The 22,797-nt window shown below is 37.2% G+C and overlaps 2 protein-coding genes across 6 annotated transcripts in view; one reads left to right on the forward strand and one right to left on the reverse strand.

The window, feature by feature from the left end:
- LOC119498717 (T-lymphocyte surface antigen Ly-9-like) overlaps positions 1-21,084 on the reverse strand; it is a 42,074-nt gene extending 20,990 nt beyond the window's left edge. Inside the window, exons 1-2 of one of the 4 annotated variants that reach the window (XM_037787766.1) lie at positions 20,769-21,084; positions 1,060-1,368 (exon numbers count right to left, since the gene is read on the reverse strand). In XM_037787766.1, the coding sequence (XP_037643694.1) occupies positions 1,060-1,368; positions 20,769-20,829 (370 nt within the window). In that variant the 5' untranslated portion in view covers positions 20,830-21,084. Of the gene's footprint in view, positions 1-1,059; positions 1,369-2,514; positions 2,925-19,129; positions 19,439-20,768 lie in introns of those variants that run through there. The other 3 variants (XM_037787765.1, XM_037787764.1, XM_037787767.1) reach the window with 3 other exon arrangements.
- Positions 1-22,797, forward strand: part of LOC119498720 (SLAM family member 7-like) — a 40,608-nt gene that overhangs the window by 9,287 nt on the left and 8,524 nt on the right. The window contains exon 1 of one of the 2 annotated variants that reach the window (XM_037787771.1): positions 8,919-9,024. The exons of the other annotated variant lie outside the window; for it this stretch is intronic. Within the exon in view, the coding sequence (XP_037643699.1) occupies positions 8,973-9,024 (52 nt within the window). The 5' untranslated portion in view covers positions 8,919-8,972. Of the gene's footprint in view, positions 1-8,918; positions 9,025-22,797 lie in introns of those variants that run through there. 2 annotated transcript variants of the gene reach the window in all.

Below are 22,797 nucleotides of genomic sequence, written 5' to 3' on the forward strand. Positions count from 1 at the left end.
GGTCTTGGTGTCTTAATCTGGTATTTTAGAGGGATTACTGGTCATTTTTATCAATTCTCAAGTGGTGGTTAAATTTAGCACCAAATCTGCGTAACAAATGGTATCAACCCAAAAATTGCTGCAACAACTTATGAGACATAATAGAGCATGGGAATGGAAATCATATACTTGGATCAATAATTAATAATTAATAAATTCATGTTTATTTCTGATTGATGACTAGAACAACTTGACACACAGTGCTGAGCTGCATCTCAAATTGATCTTCAGGTTCCCAGCTTTCAGATGATGTACACCACTTCCATGTGCTGACCTGCTATCTCCTCCTAAAGACCCCTTAAAGACTCCCTAAAGACCCCCTGTACCCCCCTAAAAAAAGGCAAAAACAAGTCTCAGAGGGTTAAATGGCTTTTAAAATGCCAAACCCACAATGGTTGAACTCAATTAATTATCACCCGAGCAACTCTCCCTTGAGAAGTACTAAATTCCTACAACGTATGCACCCCTGAAAACACAATGAAAAATGGAAACGTGGATTTTAACCATATTTGTAAGAAACCCAATTTATTTATCTTATTTTAATTTATTCACTTGGACATAAGAAAGTTTTCTATAAAAGAAAAATGCTTATAAGTCTTAATCTATCTTCAAACTGTGCATTAATATGAGGAAGTTGTTCTGTCTTTCAGTCTTATCATCAGGTTGGAGGCAAACATGTTCAATTATTTTAATGTCCTTGGTCCAGCTGGCCTGGTTGCTATGGTTACAGATAATTGAGCTACTCGACAGGTAGATGCGGAGAGAAGCACCAGAGGTTGTGACCTCTGATTGCTCTCCTCCCTCCTGACTGCAGGTTTGGTAGTAACATCTAAAAGTACTGTTAATGTGAGAGTCCTATGTTCTGCAGGTCACAGTGAGGTCACACTCTGAGCTTCTGGAGTCTACTGAGATCACTGTCAGATTAACTGGAGACACTGGATCTGAGGAGGGAAAGTTTCTGTGAAGAATTTTAGAAACATGGCAGCAGAAAATCGGTGTCTGAAATGTTAACAAACTCACCTTGAACTGTGACTTTGTATTCAGCTAGTGTTCGGTCTCCTCGATCCAATACCACTCGTGCAGTATAAACTCCCCTGTCTGCCTCTGTTAGATTCTTTAATTTCACAGAGTATTTTTTGTCAGGAAACTCAACCCTTCCAGTGTAATCAGGAAAGACTGATGGTTCTCTACCAGGTCGAAATATTGCTAAAATGGCCGATGTATTGAAGTTCCACTCAAACGAAATAAAGTCCTCAGGAACATCAGCATCAACTTTCAGAAGCACATCCCCTCCCTTCTGCACAAACACAGGAGTCACAGCACTGGGCCCTGTAAAACCAGTAGACACATAATATAATAAAAATTACACACAATATATGGTTATCCGGTCAAAACTGAATGTTATTCCATCCCTACTATATTTCTTACACATTGGATCATCAGTTCAAGTACCTTCAGCTTATCATGGTTTATCAGTGGTTGGAAAATGTCTTTAAAAATGCCTTACATCAGCTTTGTCTCGTGACACAGCTTGCCTCAGGATAGAGGAGTTTAACAGGTGAAACTAAGCCCATTGACAGTAAAATGTTACTTTATTTTTCTTCTTAACATTACCGAGTATTTCCAGTCAGTCTCTTCTAAAAAGACAGAGGACAATTCTTTCACTTTGTTCCACAGCTTGGAGGAGACAGACCGTGAGCGGATATTTCCACCGACTGCTTACTGAGGTTGTTACGGAAGGAGTCAAGTTTATGTGTCTTGGAGAGACAGTGTACACCTTTTCAACATGTTGCTATAATGTATAATGTGTGTATTATAATTATCTACTGTAAAGGTTAAAATATGTATTATTCAAAGAAATCAAAGAAAATTTCAAAATGGGAACTAGAAAGGACTCAAAGAGTCCAAACCTTCGCCAAGGATATCCTCTAAATGTGTCACTTAAATAACACAAAAGTCTTTAGAATGTTTTCAATCTGTGTGTGGATCAATATCTTCATCCAAATATGGATAATAAAAATATTGTTGATTAGCTGATGGCTATGATACTTTTTTGAGGAAATGTCCTGCCTACTGTTTCAGTATACAGTGTTAGGGCATTGTACAAGAATGAAGAATGCAAATTTTAGTAAAATGTACAGCTGTGTTTGACTTTTCTTATCCAGATTAACCAGGAAGGAGCAGACACCCTTATTGTTTTGTCACGCATGGGTAAGTGGTGGGGTAACTGACATAACTGTATATCTCAATAAAAGTTTTAGTTTTAGATTTTTAGCATCATTATTGAAATAATTGACAATGAGCACATCACTGAGAATTGTGTATATTTCTCAATATTATCATCATTCAAAAGTTAGTTCCAATAAAACATAATGTTTCTTATTGGTGAAATAGTGCTACGGTACGACAACTTTGACTTTGAAAACAAACAATGTCAATCAACAACGGGAAATATAAACAAAATAAAGTTCTTACCTTGTGATTCACAAGAAAGCAGCAGAGAGACGGCAAAGACAAGCACGACCCACGGCCTCATTCTGCAATGTGCTTTATGAGGAAGTGGTAAGGCTATTTGAGAACTGGCTCAGTAACAATTTTTCCGGAAATGTCTCTGGATAAGCCACTGTGAGTTTTTAGTTTTTGTCGTCACGAAATTTACAAATAGTTCCATTTCTTCAAAATATTTTTTTCAATTCTTTGAGCAACACAAATGGAAGTGTGATGAACAGTACGCTAATGTGTCCAAATGGTGTCTTGTGACTAGTTTTACATCCATAGCTCTCATATTTGACTATCAGGCTAAGATATATCTCACACAATTTACGTCAGCTCCTCTGTCTACTGTAACCGCCTGTACAAAACATGGAATAAAATATGGTCTTTAATAACTCATAATCAGCTTTATTAAACCTCTTTTTTAGAGAGATGTGTCTCATTGGATCTCTCCGCCTGATTAACATTCCAGAGCTTGATGTTAATTCAGGAAAATGTTACAAATACATAGAATTTCCAACACATTCATATCCATCATACTCATCCTTGCTTCACATTTCCATCAGAACAGAATCATTATCAGTGACTTACAAGATTACTTTCACATTCTCAGCACTCACCTCTGGTGGTCCTCCCCATGTCCTTGTTGCCTAGGCGGAAAAATAAAAGGGGCTTCCATAAAATGTTCGTTGTTAGTTTGACAATGTTAGTAACTCGAAAATCACATGGACGTACAGAAGGCTTCTACTTTACACAGAAAGGAGAGCTTCCTCGAGTATCCTACAGTAACATTTGTAACCCACAATAACCTGATGGCCTTTTGCATCCATGTAGCAGCTGTTTGTAATGAAACATTATCTCATTTGTAGCACTCAGTTTGCTTTAAGCCACTGAGACAGAGAAACTGCAATTCCAATTAGCTTTGAAGAAAAGAAGCATCTGTATTAAAGGGGCAGTGTGTAGGATTTGGCAGTATCTAGCAATGAGGTTGCAGATTGCAACCAACTGAAGCCTCTCTCGTGTGCCAAGCGTGTAAATCAGTGGTTCTCAAACTTTTTTCACCAAGTACCACCTCAGAAAATATTTGGCTCTCCAAGTACCACCACTATGACCGATGTTAAAATACAGTAGCGTAGGCCTACCCTATTCAGCAATGCACAGTTCACGCAGGAGGAAAATGTATTCCTAATAAGAATATTACTTATTGTTGACTTCTGTCAGCCACAGCCACGCTGTACAAAGGGGTAGCACTAGAACTGGCACTTAAACTCTTCCACACAACTCTCATACTACGCAAGGGACAGCCTCTCACATTAGGCCTGCATGATATGAGGAACATCTGCGATGTGCGATAACACTGTTCAGTATTGAGATGACGAAATGACTTGTGATAAATAAATAAATATTGAAGTGTGCATATTAGCTATACATATACGTATACTATATTTAAAATGGGCTAAATGTTGTTTCTAGAGCAGCAACAGTAATGTTTACAACAGCAAAGTCACTATATTAACTCCTTAATATCTCACTGGAAACCAATCTAAAATGTTAATAAAATAAATCATATTCCTGACATGAAAATACTAAGAGAAGTTTATAAAGACTGAAGAACATCAGTCAGTATCTGTCCTTCCTCCCGTCCTCTGTACTGTCGTCCTGTCCTCTGTCCTCTGTCCTCCTGTCCTCTGTCCTCCTCCCTCTGCTGCAGCTAACATTAGGGCTGATAGAGGGAAGAGGGCTGCTTCGGTTTCAGCCAGCTGATGAGTTTACAAGTAAGATATGTCACAAACTAACCTAAACAGTCTGACTACCAGAGGTGGGTGTAAGTCACACATATGCAAGTCAGGAGCAAGTCTCAAGTCTTAACCTTCAAGTCTCAAGCAAGTCCCAAGTCACTGTGGTGAGAATCAAGCAAGTCACAAGTCAAGTCCCTGCTGTGAGTCAAGCAAGTCAAGTCAAGTCACTGCTGAGGTCAAGCAAGTCACAAGTCAAGTCATACGCAATTCTGATGATCTAACCCAGTTTCCACATTTAAAATCAGTTCAAAGACAGTGGTCATGAAAAGATGATTATAAGTATACTTTACAGGGCTCATGGCGAGTCAAATTAAAATGCTCACCATGGCAAATTAAAAAAAAAGTTGCAAGTGAAGTGTCCCTTGAAAATATTGAGTTATGGATAAATAAATATTGTTAACAAAATCTGTATTTTTCATTCCTTCTCTCTTCCTTTTATTTAGATCTGGAGGCTGCTTTTATAATAATAATAATAATAATAATAATAATAGCAAATGTCATGGGAATATCACATATTCAAATGAAATGTTTACAAACCTCCTCTGATTATTAATTGTGCATTGGTAGGCTATAAACGATCCCTTAGCTATAAAACAACAAAGGCATACATTTCATGGCCATCAGAAACTTTTAGAAAAACTTTTGACAATGAACTTGATCATCAGAAAATAATGCATCGTAATTATGAATGAATCAATCTCTGCAGTGATAAAAATCAACACCTGGGCTGTAATCCCATTTGTCTGGCGCCCTGCTGTGGCTAATCTACCTAACGGTCACCATATCAAAAACTGTAGATTACTTTACATAACGTTAGCTAACGGGCTCAGAGTTAATTTAGTTAGGGTATTATCACAGTTTAGCTAACTTACTAACGTTAGTCTGTTACTAACCTCAATCATATATGCATAATAAGCTCCAGTCCATTATAAATCTAGCATAACATTAACGTAACTTGCATGCAAATAAATTATTGAATTAACATACAAATCAAATGAAATGTACCTTGAAAACACATGAAACATTAGCTAAATAACATGGCTTTAATCACAGGGCTGTCCCCCTCATGACACACTGACAGTTTGGGAGTCCTGTAGAGAGTTTTCTCTCAGGGTAAACTTATCGTTGTCTGGGCCTATGTACATTATTTTTCAACTTTTGTTTTGAACCCGAACCATCTCTGTCACATTGTGGAGCTCAAACCACATTTTGTCCAGGATGGAGACACCGGGTGAAAGACTGACAGAACGGACGGTCCTGAGGAAGTTATAAGAGGAGCGAAATGCCTGTTGATGAACAGAAGGAACTGTGTAGAATAATTAATCAAAACGACACGTTTGAGGGTTCTGTGGTTCAAAACTGCACTAAATGTAACCACCACATCTGCCGTGCGTAATTGTGCCTTAACAGTGCGACTGCAGCGCTGCGTTGTGCTGGCTCTCTGTATACTTATCTTGTGCGCACAAATTAATAACGAGTGGAACATGATAAACGTCTATGTAAGTATAATATTGCTATTTTAATTGTAGTGAAAACCGGGACAATTTGTTAGTGACTGTTGAAAACCGGGACATTTGAGTGTTTTACAGATATTTGTCGGGACTCGGGACACATCAGCTTGAAACTGGGACAGTCCCGGACAAACCGAGACGTCTGGTCACCCTAAACAAAACACCACAACCAATCACCCAGATTGATAACCTGTGAAATTGAGCACACAGCTGTGTTAGCTAGTAAGGTGTCCCCATAGTTTAATTGGGTATATGGCCCCGAATCAGTCCCCCAATTATCTTTTACTCGAACAATATGTCTTCTCATTAAAATGCATAATTGATTTGAAGCCAAGTCTAACGTAGCTTAAACTTAACGTTAGCTTTCTAGCTAATATTTGACCAGCCAATAACTTAGCTAAAAAGACATACCTTTCTTTGTGGGTTTTGTGATGACGGATGAAGTTGGATGTTGTGGCGGTCGTGTCACTGATTTTTGAGCCACAGACCTTACATACCGCTGTTCTCTTCTTACTACCGTCATCGACAACATAATCATTAAATCCAAATTTTATTATTTTTGTACCAGGCCCCTCCATGATAGCTCGCTGGCTTCGACGTTGGCCTCTGCTGCGTCCTAGTAGGTTGCCAGGTTTGCGCGCATTGCACTAGAAATCACCCAATGTTTTAAAAACAAAACGTAACTTCTCAATATCTAGAAAAATTTAAATATTTAATTAGAAAAAAAGTCCTTTCGAGTCATCTGTCTCAAGTCTAAGTCAAGTCTCAAGTCGTGAATACCAAGTCAAAGTCAAGTCAAGTCTTTTATCAATGTTGGTCAAGCAAGTCTCAAGTCCTCAAATTTGCAACTCGAGTCTGACTCGAGTCAAGTCATATGACTCGAGTCCCCCGCCTCTGGTAAAGAGGGTCTTCCTGTCTGAACTTTCGCTTTAAGCTTCATTTGTGATGGGCCTTTGCATTATGCAAATGATGGTATGACAATGTACATAAAAGTTTAACAAGGTCATTAAAGTGAAATGAAGTTGCCTTTTTTTCTCATTGCTATTTGCATGCACTACGCATCTTCATCCACTTGTGTTAATAATTCGAAGCAAGGTGAGAAAACTGATAATTTAATGTCATGACTAAAAAGCAGAAGACTTTGAACATAACCACAGTACTGCAGTATTAGGATCAATGGAAGATTACCAACTGGGCAATGCTGGCAACCCCCTAGGGCCCACTACAGGCTTACTGTGTATCTGCTGTTTTGAATTCATTTAATTGAAGATTTGTTCGAGAATGTGTTCCACGAAAGCACAACATGAGCTGACAATGATAAGGGCCATAAGGTGGTTTCCTACCTGATCTTGAGGCCCTGTCATACTATAGTATGTCGGAAAAAAATCCTAGTATAGTACGTTGAAAAAATAAAAAAATCTTAATATAGTACGTCGAAAAAATAAAAAAGTCTTAATATAGTATGTCGAAAAAAGGTCAAAGTCTATGTGTTTGTTTCACTCCTATCTGTGTGAATGATGTGCTTCAATTTGCTCCTTGTGTGTTTCTGTAGCCTGTCTTCTTTCCAGGTTACATGGTGGAGAGGAGGTTGTGTGGCTCAGTCAGGCTCTAGCTGTTTGGTGACACCTGGAAGCTGCTTGACATCCTCAAGGATCCATTTTCTTCATATGGATTGTAAAGCCCCTTGAGACAAATTTGTGATTTGTGATATTGGGCTATACAAACAAAACTGAGTTGACATGACTGAATACACTATGCCATAAAAAAAATCATCAAAAAAATGTCATAGTATACTACGCCATAAAAATGTCATGAAAAGATTGAAAAGAAGTCATGTCGTATGCAATAAAAAATAGCAAACTATAGTATGTCATAAAAAAGTCATAAAATGAATTGTAGAGTATGTCATTAAATGAAGTCTAAAAAGAAGTCATATTATGTCATAAATGTTTTTTTAAAAGTCATAGTATAGTATATACTAAGTCACAAAAACTCATCGTAAAACATCTTGAAAAAAGTGGAAAAAGTCATAGTATAGTGTGTCATAAAAGCAGCTTTTTTTTTAAAGTCATACTATGTCATAAAATAGTCATTAAAAGTCATTGTATAGTATGCCATCAAAAAATCATACTATAGTATATCATAAAAAAATGTCCTGGCCTGAATAAAGAACCGAAGACTGACTTTCTTTTTTCAGTTTGTTGGTTGGTTTTCTGTTAATTTTATTCCTTTTAGCTGTTTCTTAGTGCTGAATGATTGAATTTGAATTTGAATGATTACTGTGTAAAGATGACTTTCTTAAGAACGAGAAACATTTTACAGTTTTCCACAGCTATCTGAAAATGCAAGAGGGGATACATGTAGAGCTGTGAGAAAGGAAGTGGTGATCATCACAAGTGCAGTGAGCCACCAAGATGAGTTCAGGTTTTAAGTGAAGCAATACATGAACTAATGCACAACATACAGTACAAACTACAGTATTTTATAAGATTGAATTGAGTGTATCGACACAATTTTATGTTTTTCCCTTCTTTTGTGTCCTCATGTTTCGTCCTTTTTACTTTCAAATAACTTTTTGAAAGTCTGGTGCAACATACAAAACTACTTCCTCTTAAGGGAATAAATCAAATGAAAAATATAGTGCAGTGCCATACACATAGTATGATTATCCAGAGTGAGGTGCAGTGTGTATACAGCCTGTACAGCAGAGGCTGTACCCCCATGTTGGGCATGTTGTAATGCTATGAAGTTGTTCCTACAATAAAGCCAGCTCAACTGAAGATGAAGTCTCTGTATCTGGTAATTGATATCTGAAGATATCACACAGATAATAATACTCTTGTGTATCAACTTTTCGTGGATTTTCACATTCCAAGCTTCCTTGACAAAGAATTGAACATTTCAATCTTTATCAACAGATCTTAAGCAGTAAAACAGAGCTTAAAGAGGAACTTCAAAAAGAGAAGTTCATTTGTTCACACATCATGAACAACGCCATGTGGTTTTGACAGGTAAAAAACCCCACAACCGGTACAAGGCTTTAACTCTGTAGTGTGCTTGTTAGAGAAAACAGAACACACACATTATTGCATTGTGTAGTCAGACAGGGCAACCGGACAGAGACTCGATAATGTCTATCTTTGTGATACTGGGGCTGCTGGTCTGCATCATAGAGGCACAAGGTAAGAACACTGTCTACTAAAATATTATGAACAGATACAGCAATGATGCCTGATCAGGCTTCTTTACTGTGAATAATGAACCAAACATCATAAAGTTGCTTCATATTTAATTTTATGATTAGCAATATACATGTCAGGAGATTAATGAGTCTTCCTTTGTTTGTATGAATGCAAAAATGTATTTAGAGATAACATATCTAAGAAGAGTGAATGATTTCTAAGAATTATACAGGAAGGAAATACAGAGTAAAGAACGACAGAGTATTAGGGCCACATTGAGGAAAAAAATAAATAAATCTGAGATTTCAAGAATAAAGTCATAATATTATAAAGTAAAAAAAATTGTACATGCCGCCTGTGTGAAAATGAGGAACTTGGAGCATCTTGTGAGTTATACTTTAGTATAGGTTTCACAAATAAAAAAATACTTCCTCTTTTGGCACCTCACCACCACATTATCATCAGTATCAGGACCTTGAAAAGATTGTGCAAGAAATTGCGTTTATTCCAAAGAAAGAACCACACTACCTGGGGGGGAAACTGCCTCTTTTGTGGAGGAGGAAAATTACTTTTTTCTCGTAAAGTTATGACATGTTTTTTTTTTTTTCCTCAGTGTGGCCCTAATACTCTGTCGTAGTAAACTGATCTCATTACGGTAAATATATATACAGAAAAAAATTACAGCAAACAAAAAGCCATGTTTTCAATGCTGAGCATTATGCATAAAAATGCAAGAAAGAAGAAGCTTAAAGAAGAAGAAAATATTGACAGATTTATTATAAACAAATAAATTATACATACATTATATTATAAATAAATAAATATATACCAGTATACTGATCTATGGAAAGTTTATCCCTCTTCTTGTTTTATTGTCTTTTTTGTCCTGATATTTCAGTGTTTTTTTATATTGTTCTTGTGTCATTCTTTTTGCTGGGTCCATGGACATGGTTGCATTAGTTTCACCTCTATCCTGGGGCAAGCTGTGTCAAGAGTTATTAGTAAGTTGTAGTTGTAGGAATTAGGAGAAGCATTTGTTGTATTAAGTCTGTTCACTTCAAGAAAAGTTTTGAACATACTGAGTGGGCCTGCAGGATAAACAACACAGCTTTGCCAACCCTTACTAAACTATGATAAGCTGAGGGTACTTCACTTCTTCATTTAGCACTATGAAGGTCACAGGGTCAAATATGAAGCCTGCATTAAATGATGATGACATACATTATGTGTGATTTGTATTGTATTGTGTGTCTACTGTTTCTACAGGGCCCAGTGCTGTAACTCCTGTGTTTGTGCAGAAGAAAAGGGATGTGCTTCTGAATGTTGATGCTGATGTTCCTGAGGATTTTCTTTTTGTTGAGTGGAACTTCAATCAAACAGACATTTTAGCAAGATTTCCATCTGGTAGAGAACCATCAGTCTTTCCTGGTTACGCTGGAAGGATTGAGTTTCCTGAGAAAAAATACTCTGTGAAATTGAAGAATCTAACAGAGTCAGACAGGGGAGTTTATACTGCACGACTGGTATTGGATCAAGGAGACCGAACACTAGCTCAATACAACGTCATAGTTCAAGGTGAGTTTGTTAACATTTCAGACACTGATAGAGAGTTTCTGCTGCCATGTTTATAAAACTCATAGATATACTGTACATACTCATAAACATACCTGCTTTTTCCCTCCTCAGATCCAGTGTCTCCAGTTGAACTGTCAGTGATCTCAGTGGACTCCAGAAGCTCAGAGTGTAACCTCACTGTGACCTGCAGAACACAGGACTCTCACATTAACAGCACTTTGAGATGTGACGACCAAACCTGCAGTCAGGAGGGAGGAGAGCAATCAGAGGTCACAACCTCTGCTGCTTCTCTCCGCATCTACCTGTTGAATGGATCAATCATCTGTAACCATAGCAACCAGGTCAGCTGGACCAAGGCCATTAAAATAATTGAACATGTTTGCCTCCAACCTGATGGTAAGACTGAAAGACAGAACAACTTCCTGATAATAATGCACAGTTTGGAGTAAGATTAAGACTTATAAGCATTTACTTTTAAAGAAAACTTTCATAAGTCCAAGTTAAGATAAATAAATTGAGTTTGTTACAAATATGGTTAAAAGCTATTTTTTTCAGATTACCTGTCTCATGCACTACTGTCAGGATATAGTGACCGTTTTATAAAAATATCACATTTGTTCCATTTCAACTGCAGTTGTAATAACAATATTAATTAAATAACTAATTTAAATGTTTTACTGTATTTTAGCATAGAATGTACTATTTGTCTCCATTACTGTATTATTAAGTACAGAACACATACTGTAGGACGGCCCCTGAACATGATTGTTTAAATTAGCACAAAAAATCTGTTAAATTGAAGAGTGAAATAATAAAACAATGAATCAACATGAAACTATAATGCTGTTTTACAATGCACAACAAAGTCTGTAAAACGCAACTGCACTTTGCAATGCATGAATTTTGAAATGTAGGAATTACAGTACTTGAGTAAACTACAAAATACACAGAATGTTATCTGAACTGATTTGTTCCTGTTGTGCTGTCGCGTCACAGTCTGGATGTGTTTTGTGTAATGAAATCACCTGTTTTGTTGTGTTGCAGATCCAGAGAGTCCTCCTTAATTGCAAATTAAAGATGAAGTAGGCAATTGGAGCAAATATGATTAAAAAAAGTTATTTTTATAAAACGATCGCTATATTGTGACTGTAGTACATGAAACAGGTAACCTGAAAAAAATCATGTGCCTCTGTGTCCTCCGGTGTCCTCCGTTGCTCCTAACGGCAAGATTTCACAGACCGGAGGAAAACAAGCAGTAAGAGCTGCTCTGAGGTCCGCTGTCCAGCTGCTGTCAATCACTCGTGAAAACTCGGTCATACTAGGCCGCGCTGATCAAATATGAATCAACATTATGTTAAGTTAATGCCTATTTCTCGCCTAAAATGTTTTCAGAATCATCTTGTAGTGCACGCTTTAGCTGTAAAATGAGAACGTTTGTGACCCAGCAGCCATGTTGAGATCAGGTTGAGATGGCTTGCTCATGCTCACATGACCGGAGCACAGCCAATAGGAACACTCTCTCTCTAAAATGACCTGTGATTGGTCAAAGGGGCTCCAGCTCAGCTCTGATTGGTTGTTTTCCTCTGGTCTGTGAAATCTTGCAGATGCCATTAGGAGCACCGGACGACACAGGAGGACAACGGAGGAACATGATTTTTTCAGATTACCTGTCTCATGCTCTACTGTCAGGATATATTGGCCGTTTTATAAAAATATCATATTTGTTCCATTTCCACTGCAGTTTTAATGACAATATTAATTCAATAACTCATTTAGATGTTTTACTTTATTTTAGCATAGAATGTACTATTTGTCTCCATTACTATATTATTAAGTAGAGAACATATACTGTAGGACGGCCCCTGAACATGATTATTTTAATTAGCACAAAAAAACTGTTAAATTGAAGAGTGAAATAATAAAACAAAGACAACATTAAACTGTAATGCTGTTTAACAATAAAATCTGTAAAACTCAACTGCACTTTGCAATGCATGAATTTTGAAATGTAGGAATTACAGTACTTGAGTAAACTACAAAATACACAGAATGTTATCCGAACTGATTTGTTTCTGTTGTGCTGTCGCGTCACAGTCTGGATGTGTTTTGTGTAATGAAATCACCTGTTTTGTTGTGTTGCAGATCCAGAGAGTCCTCCTGCTGGTATCTCTGTGTGCCTGCTGAAGATAGTCGTGTTCTCTGTCGGTCTGATCATCATGGTGTCTGCTGTCATCACTGTTCACCTCATGGAGAAGCTCAGGAAGCACAAATAAATAAATAAATAGTTCTCTACCAGCCCATCTTACATTTATGTATGTCACACTCTTTAGTTAAAGGTACCCTGTTTTCTTGTATATGCTCGAGCCCTCATAGTACACATTCCTGCCACTGATCTTATGCTATTCCACTGATCCACACTTGGTGGCGGTAACAAAGGTGAAGAGGTAGAAGACTGCAAGCAAACAAACATGGATGTAAACCATTTAGGATTTAAAGTAATTGTAAAAATCAGCTTTGCAAATGTTTCATGAGGAAGGAAACTGATTCAACACGTTAATAAGGCTACAAAGATACTAACAATGCAGTTTGACAAGTAAGGAAACAAGAAAACTGTACAGGACACCTTTAATACAAATGCTGATTATTTTTGATTATCCATTGATTGTACCCAATAAACACTGTTCTCACTTTGTAAATAAAATTTTTGTACAGAAATAACCATGTTAAAGATGTTTTTGGACGATAAAAAAACAACAAAAATACAAATCTGTATGATCAAGACCAATAAAATACAAGAAATATCTTTTATGTAACACTGAATGTGGTCCTATTTATAATATGGTAAATGTTTATATGTAGGCTACAATATGTTTCAATATTTGTTTAAGCATGTGTTAATCTCTGGGTGAAAGCAGTGGGCAAATAATTAGTAGTAAATTATGGTCCCATTTAGAGTCAGATAGACCATAAAGCAGGGGATGCTTTAGGGCGGGGCTACCTTGTGATTGACAGGTCACTACCACAGCGTTGTCCGGTCTGGGAGTTGTCCGTGTGTCCGTCTTAGAACTTTAACCCTTTCACAGTGTGTTTTTAATTCACGAAAGTTAATTATAACCTTTTAGGTCGCCTGAAAATGTCTTATCCAGAGTTTGGTTGCACTGAGCTCCACCCTCTCGTGTCACTTCTGGTTGCAAAAAAACAAGATGGTGACAGCCAAATACCAAGATGGCAACGGCCAAAATGTCGAACTCAAGTTTTCAAAACGGCAGTCCACAAACCAATGGCTGACGTCACAGTGACTATACTTCCACTTGTTATATACAGTATATGGGTGAAAGCAGTTTCTGGTATATGCACCATTATTGAACACTTATTAAAGCCAGATACTCATCTTATATGTTCGTGATTGTGTGAATTAGTGAAAGCCAAAAGACCATGTGTCACTGACTTTGAACTCTGGTATTGTGAGTTTTTCAGCAGGGAATAAATCAGTGCTATTATTCTAGGAAACACAGACTGAATGCATGACAAAATATGAATATAGAAAAATAAAACATTTAATGGCATTTTCAAGCTTGTTTCAGTACAATATACAGTACATATACATATATACTGTTGTGGTCCATATGCTCCGAAAAGCTACAATCTTTGCTTAGCAACATTTTCAGCTCTCTAAATTGGATTTTCAGTTGAGCATTCCTATGATATCTTTGTAAACAAACTACATGTAAAAATCTCTTTTAAAAAAGAAATAAATTAGAAAAAAACACATTTTGTTTCATTAATTTGCAAAACACATAAATAAATTAAATTCCTTAGATAACACTGTTTAATGGCATTTTCAAGCTTGTTTCAGCACAATATACCATACATACTGTATATATACTGTTGTAGTTAATATGCTCAGAAAAGTTACACATCTTGCGTAACATTTTTTCAGGTCTCTAAATTTGATTTTCAGTTGAGCATTCCTTTGATATCTTTAAAAACAAACTATACGTAAAAATCTCTTCAGAAGAAATAAGAACTAAACACATGAAATAAAATAAAAATAAATTCAAGTACTTAGAAATAATGCCCAACACTGTATATCTCTTAAGGGGAAATTAAATGTAATTCTGTTCACAACTGCACAAGAGACCTTCAAATGTTTCCACATTTTTAGTTCCGTAGAACAGCATCAGATTCTTTCTCTAGCTCAAATCATGATGAAACAAAAAGCTACTTCTGAATGTGTGTGATGCTTAGTAACATTTCCTCATTGTTTTACAGCTGTTTCTATTGAAATGTTTGAAAAGTCTTTTCATTGCAGAGCAGGTCATATAAACTTATACATTAGCAGCTTTGGCAACACTTAGCAAAACTGGAAATTGCGGTAAGTACAGTAGAATACAATTCCTGATTAAAGCTGCAGTTGGTAACTTTGAGCAGATATGATAAAAAGGCAGCACTGAAATGTGTTCAGAAACATCTTGTAGTGTACTGTTTAGCCATGTTGAAAACAGTCGAGCCAAAACCAAGCACCGCCCACCAGCCAAAGCAAACTTTCATTTTACAGCTAAACAGTACACTGAAACATCTGAGGAGAGAAATAGGCATGCCATTATGAGCACAGGAGGACACAGGGAAACGTGTTGTTTTTGTTTTTTAACAGATTATTTACAGGATATAGTGACAGTTTTATGAAAATAACTTTTTTTTATCATATATACTCAAAGTTACAGACTTCAACTTTAATTGTTTAAGGACCTGGCAGGCTTTTCTACCGTAGCATACAGGCTCTCTGGCACAGTCGTGTCTCTAGTCTTATTGGGCTCCGGGGGTCCCTTGTGAGGTCCCATCAAGAAGTAGGTGGAGGTTGGAGAAAGACCTGAAGCATCATCTGTTGGACTCTGATCCAGAGGTTGGGCTGTAGTTACGACCTGGAAATATATCACATGCAATGTTTTTAGCAAAGGTTGTTTGCCATTTTTACTTTACACTTTATTATTAATTGTGCTATTTTTCTGTATTAACATGGGAAGTAATCTCACTACGATTAACAGCAGCTCATATAAATCCTTCAAATACTACAAACGTCTGTATCATGGACTACAAAAGTGATAAGCCTGTTTTTTCATAACATTACAATGAATTTGTATCTAAAATGCATGAAATTGCTATAAAACATAGTTTTAGGCGTTTTTCATCAAGAGCAGAGTAAGGTGTGTCTGAAAGATCCTTAGTTGAGTTCAAATGAATCTCTTGGCCAAGACAGCACAACACACTGCAGCTTAAACACAAGCACTTAGAGAAAGCATCTACGCCACTTTGACAACACAGGAAATACGTTGCATTTAGAAAAAGACAGAAAACTACAGTTTTTTTCCTTATCTTGATTTGTTCCAAGGCTGAAATTGAGGTTTGCAAAACATTTAACACAAACGTAGACACCGAGTGCAGATTTCGCCTGAGAGTCTTCTGCTCACAGTACTCACTGTGATACGGAAGTGAATACAGAAGTGTAAAACCTTTGGCTCAGTAGGAAGTCATGTCTAGCAGCGGGCGTGTGCCGAAAAACGGAAGCAAAGGGAGAAGCTGTCTGAAACACAGCTGTGTTGTAGATAGAGTATGTGCTTAAAAACCTGTGGCCTAATGTGCATGACATTGTTGCAGTGTTGTCTTTTTAGACAGATTTGATATTTGCATGAAGAGTTTTGAGAACACAACACCTTTTTGAATATGAATTTGCTTTTTTGCAAAGTGGAGCATCAAAATGATGAATAACTATAATAAAACACAAGCAAACAACACATACGCAGCATAGAGAAACCTGGGTAGTAGGCTTGAATAGATGGATCGTGGTGCATCCGGTTCATCGGGTCCAGAGCATTACATTTGAGCACAAGCAAGCAACACAACCAGCGATGTGCACATGTAGCAGTTAGAAGCGCGCAGTAGGACTTGGAACAGCAGATTGATGCAGAAGTTATTGTAGCGAGGAGTCACAGGTCATATACAGCACATAGACCATTTTGTCAGGAAAATGTATAGTGATTGGTGTGCATAGGGATAGCCAATAGAAGCATGTGAGGCTCCAGTTTTAGATTGAGAAAACATAATAAACTTAATTTTCCTCAAATCCGGTTTCAATTGTTAAATTGCTCTAAATTTGAAATTCTGTTCCTCAGTGTGTCTGGCAAATTTTGGGAGATTGATGTTTAAAAACAAATTTGACGCTTACCTGCGGTATTTCATGTACTGTATTTTTGATGTCCTCTCTGTTATCTGCAGCTGCAGGTCAGTTGTAAAAAAAAAAATACATGTTGAATTGCTTTAATTTACTTTTCATTTCAGAGCTTTACCTTTTAACCGCATTACATTTACATTACTTGAGCTGCAGCTAGATTGAGTAGAGATTTATGGTGTGTCTAAATGACTCCATCTTCAAACAGCAGCACTTTTTAAAGCCTCTATGTGTAGGATTTGTTATTATTATTATTATTATTATATAACTGCATTACTGAATACACACGGAGGATTTATAAGTATGGCAGAGGATGGACTTTAGAACACTGAATTCCTGTGTACAGTAAACAGATTTTGCAGATTTTACATGTAATTACATGTTAAAATTCATACTTGGACTTATAGTTTCCTGTCTTTCGATGATAAGCACACAGGCCTAACACACCAGCAATGAAGAGAAGGGGAATTAGAACGCAAACAGCAACAACAGCCCCGGTGACATTGCTGGCATGTTGTACAGGATCTGTAAAGAAAAACAAAAGCCAGATTAGAAAAGTATGTCTGGTTTAAGTCTTGCAACATAATTGAAAGTGTGTCACCGTAGCATCACATCTTCCCAGCCTGTGCTTTTAACAGACTGCAGTTTTAATGATACAAATGTCTTGGTAACCTGCTCTGTGGTAAGACATCATTTAATTTGTTCATTTAAAACTGTTAAAAAACAAAAATGGAGGGTGATGTAATGCATTGCATTATGTAACCTGTATTGTACCATTACTTCAATAAAAAAATATATATATTTAAAAAAAACTGTCACAATTTAAATCTACCAACCTTCCAAAAGTCTCTGAATGAGTTAATTTAATTACCACCTGCTTCTTAGTTTTACAAAGTCATTTTCTAGTTTAACTTTATAACCTACTAAATACTAACAATTCATGCCAGCCGATAGATAAGGCTTATCATTTTTGGTTTTTACTAGGTTTCACTGAAACATACGTTAAATACAAAAATATATAAATAAAAAAAAATCTATTTAAACTGATTTTAACTCAATTTTATATCCTCCTCCACACACACAAGCGGTTTCATTTCCTGTCCAAGAAAGAGGATGTTCACAGCAGTTTACAGTAAAAGAGGTCATCCTGAGACGAGGACAAAAATAGTTATGATTTTTTTAAACGCCTCTGCTTTTTTCTATGGTGTTCCTCAAGGTCTTGGTGTCTTAATCTGGTATTTTGGAGGGATTATTGTACATTTTTTATCAATTCTCGAGTGGTGGTTAAATTTAGCACCAAATCTGTGTAACAAATGGTATCAACCCAAAAATTGCTGCAACAACTTATGAGACATAATAGAGCATGGGAATGGAAATCATATACTTGGATCAATAATTAATCATTAATAAATTCATGTTTATTTCTGATTGATGACTAGAACAACTTGACACACAGTGCTGAGCAGCATCTCACATTAATCTTCAGGTTCCCAGCTTTCAGATGATGTACACCACTTCCATGTGCTGACCTGCTATCTCCCCCTAAAGACCCCCTAAAGATCCCCTAAAGATCCCATGTACCCCCCGAAAAAAGACAAAAACAGGTCTCAGAGGGTTAAATGGCTTTTAAAATGCCAAACCCAAAATGGTTGAACTCAATTAATTATCACCCGAGCAACTCTTCCTTGAGAAGTACTAAAATCCTACAGCGTACGCACCCCTGAAAACACAATGAAAAATGGAAACATGGATTTTAACCATATTTGTAACAAACCTAATTTATTTTATCTTAACTTAATTTATTTACTTGGACGTATGAAAGTTTTCTTTAAAAATAAATGCTTATAAGTCTTAATCTAACTCCAAACTGTGCATTATTATCAGGAAGTTGTTCTGTCTTTCAGTCTTACCATCAGGTTGGAGGCAAACATGTTCAGTTATTTTAATGTCCTCGGTCCTGCTGACCTGGTTGCTATGGTTACAGATGATTGAGCCATTTGACAGGTAGATGCGGAGAGAAGCACCAGAGGTTGTAACCTCTGATTGCTCTCCTCCCTCCTGACTGCAGGTTTGGCTGTCACATCTAAAAGTGCTGTTAATGTGAAAGTCCTGTGTTCTGCAGGTCACAGTGAGGTCACACTCTGAGCTTTTGGAGTCCACTGAGATAACTGTCAGTTCAACTGGAGACACTGGATCTGAGGAGGGAGAAAGCAGGTATGTTTATGAGTATACAGTATATGTATGAGTTTTAGAAACATGGCAGCAGAAACTCTCTATTCGTGTTTGAAATGTTAACAAACTCACCTTGAACTGTGACGTTGTATCGAGCTAGTGTTTGGTCTCCTTGTTCCAATGCCACTCGTGCAGTATAAACTCCCCTGTCTGCCTCTTGTAGATTCTTCAATTTCACAGAGTATTTTTTCTCAGGAAACTCAATCCTTCCAGTGTAACCAGGAAAGACTGATGGTTCTCTACTAGATGGAAATCTTGCTAAAACATCTGTTTTATTGAACTTCCATTCAACCAAAAGAAAATCCTCAGGAACATCAGCATCAACATTCAGACACACATCCCCTCCCTTCTGTACAAACACAGGAGTCACAGCACTGGGCCCTGTAAAAGCAGTACACACACAATACAATACAAATCACACAATATATGGTTATTCGGTCAATACTAAAGACCTTAAGAGAAATGCACCATTCAGAGACAGGCAGAGACTGATGGAGCTCTAATCAGGCGATCAGAAACACCTGTCTATGTCCGAAAGTGCTGAGTCATGGTTGGGAATGACTGGTGAAAACACAGAGAAGGTACTACCTGAAAAAGACCCCCTCAGTTAAAAACTATAAGTCTATAAATCTCTTCAGTTTGAGGACTCAAGATTTTGATAAAGATGTTGACGTGTCATTTGTGTGGATAAAGTTAAAAATTACTGAGATCTGGCAGTTTAAAAAGTCTCCACATTTCAGTTTTTGTTCAAGACTTTTAGAGGTGAATTAACATTGCAGCGGATGAGAGAGAGGGAGGGATCTTTTGGTGCTTTGAAGGAGGTAAATCCAAAATTGTAAGACCTATTGCTTAAATGGGCACATCATCTAAAAGAAGACAAAAATACCTACATTTTGATGTATTAATTTTGTATGAGGAGTGGAAGTTGTGGGTTAGAGAGCAATTTGTTTGGAAACTTTTCAAAAGATTTTAAAGCTTTCCTCCACCCTAGCTGTGATGTCACATGCTCAAGCTTTTAACAATCCATGCAATACACACCCATTATAAAATCTGAAATGGTCTGAAAATGTAATAAAACATAAACTGTGATAAATCAAAAACTGTAAAAGTTATCAAAAAGCTAAACTAGCTAAATAGTTCAAAGACTTGTAACCCGTTTAAAGTTTAAATGAAGTCTGTAGCTGAAAGTATGCAGAAGCAGTAGCATTTCAAAGTGGAGTAAGTTTAAGAGGATTTGAAGATTGTCAAAAAAAATGTGGAAAAAGCTTAATATTTTAAAAAGTATAAATAGTTGAAACGAAGAATATAGTACTAATATCTTTAAAGAGCTGAATATTATGATAGTTGAACGGTTTCTGTAGCTGAAAGTATGCAGGAGTATTTAAACTGCAAAAAACGTACGGAAGAAATAGAAGAAGTTGAGTAAAGATTCAAAGAACAATACTGGGAATGCCGAATCAGCATTCTCACAAATAAAAGTTTTAGTTTTAGATTTTTAGCATCATTATTGAAATAATAGACAATGAGCACATCACTGAGAATTGTGTATATTTCTCAATATTATCATCATTCAAAAGTTTAAAAAAAAAAGTTAGTTCCAATAAAACATAATGTTTCTTATTGGTGAAATAGTGCTACGGTACGACAACTTTGACTTTGAAAACAAACAATGTCAATCAACAACGGGAAATATAAACAATAAAGTTCTTACCTTGTGATTCACAAGAAAGCAGCAGAGAGACGGCAAAGACAATCACGACCCACGGCTTCATTCTGCAATGTGCTACATGAGGAAGTGGTAAGGCTATTTGTGAACCGCACTCAGTAACAATTTATTAGGAAATGTCTCCGGATAATCCACTGAGTTTTGAGTTTTTATTGTCACAAAAGTTACGAATAGTCCTATTTCTTCAAAATATTTTTTCCAATTCTTTGAGCAACACAAATGGAAGTGTGATGAACAGTAGGCTTATGTGTCCAAATGGTGTCTTGTGACTAGTTTTACATCCATAGCTCTCATATTTGACTATCAGGCTAATATCTCACACAACTTACGTCAGCTCCTCTGTCTACTGTAACCGTCTGTACAAAACATGAAACAAAATATGGCCTTTAATAACTCATAATCAGCTTTATTAAACCACTTTTTTAGAGAGATGTGTCTCATTGGATCTCTCCACCTGATTAACATTCCAGAGCTTGATGTTAATTCAAGAAAATGTTACAAATACATACGATTTCCAACACATTCAGAGCCATCATACTCATCCTTGCTTCACATTTCCATCAGAACAGAATTATTATCAGTGACTTACAAGATTACTTTCACATTCTCAGCACTCACCTCTGGTGGTCCGCCTCATGTCCTTGTTGCCTAGGCTGAAAAATAAAAGGGGCTTCCATAAAATGTTCGTTGTTAGTTTGACAATGTTAGTAACTCGAAAATCACATGGACGTACAGAAGGCTCCTACTTTACACAGAAAGGAGAGCTTCCTCGAGTAGCTTACAGTAACATTTGTAACCCACAATAACCTGATGGCCTTTTGCCATCACTGCCGTAGAGACTCTTGCAGTGCTTATTACCACAATATACGTATTTCAAGTTCCACATAAATTGTGATGCTTTATGAATTATGCAGAAAGATATTTATAAGTTTAAGACGGCATAATGTTGTCCGAGAATACCCATGCAAACCGAGACTTTGCTATCCTATGTCACGGACTTTATGAACAGAAGGCTGCTTCAGTCCAATGTCTGGGAAGAGTGACTGGATCCGGGAGGAGTTGGTGGCATGCGGACGTTTGTTTTGTATGAGAGAGGTTTTTGGCTGGTAGTTTTTGAGCTTCAAGCTGATACAAACTGTTAACAAAGCTACTGAGTGCTTGACTTTGCCTTTTCACGGACGAGTTAGCTGAGGGCAAGAATTATTGTTGTTTGCTTTGGAAACGGGGTGTGGAATCGTTAACCGGTGGGGAGTAGAGTGGAGGAGTGTCGGCCGACGGCCTGTACGGGTCCGGTAGCGATACTTTTACACTGCTTCCTGTTGGTTGCTGCACCATGGCAGGGAAGGATGGAGGTGATGACAGCTACAATAGCATGGGGTTGAGTGAGGAGTGATACAACTGGAGTGATAATGGGGAAGTGGATGGGAGCAGGATGTAAGAGCAAGCAGTAAGAGGAAGAAGGATCAGACAGTGACAGGCATGAGAGGGAAGCTAGGAACCCTGTTCCAGGAATCCTACATGTAGTAGTGAGGTTTGAGGGGGAAGGTGTTGCAAAGAATATGGACCCACTAAAACTCACAAAAATAATGAGAGCACAAGTTGATGAAATTAAGTATGTGAGAGTGCTTAAAGATGGTAACTTGTTGATTGGGTGCAAGGAAGCTACAGTGTGTGGGGAAAGTTAAAGTCGCAAAAACTGTGAGAGTTGGAGAGCAGGGTCTAGTGGGAGTAAAGGGGTGATAACAGGGGTTCCCCTTAGTGTCAATATGAGAGAACTAGTTGAAAATCTGAAAGTACATAGCAGCTCAGTTAGAAATGCAAAGAGAATGACGAGAAAGGCTCAGAAAAATCATGTGTGGAAAGTGCGAGTTGAATACAAAACCGAAGTGCTGTAATTGTGGAGGCGAACACAGTGTAGCGTAATGGGGTTGTGAAACAATGAAACGAAGGGTAAAGGAAAAATAAGGGTAGAGGACAAAATCTGAGGCAGCCAGGAGGGCTGGGCAGGAGAAGC

Source organism: Sebastes umbrosus, chromosome 12 (genome assembly GCF_015220745.1).
Source record: "Sebastes umbrosus isolate fSebUmb1 chromosome 12, fSebUmb1.pri, whole genome shotgun sequence".
Lineage (NCBI taxonomy): Eukaryota > Metazoa > Chordata > Actinopteri > Perciformes > Sebastidae > Sebastes > Sebastes umbrosus.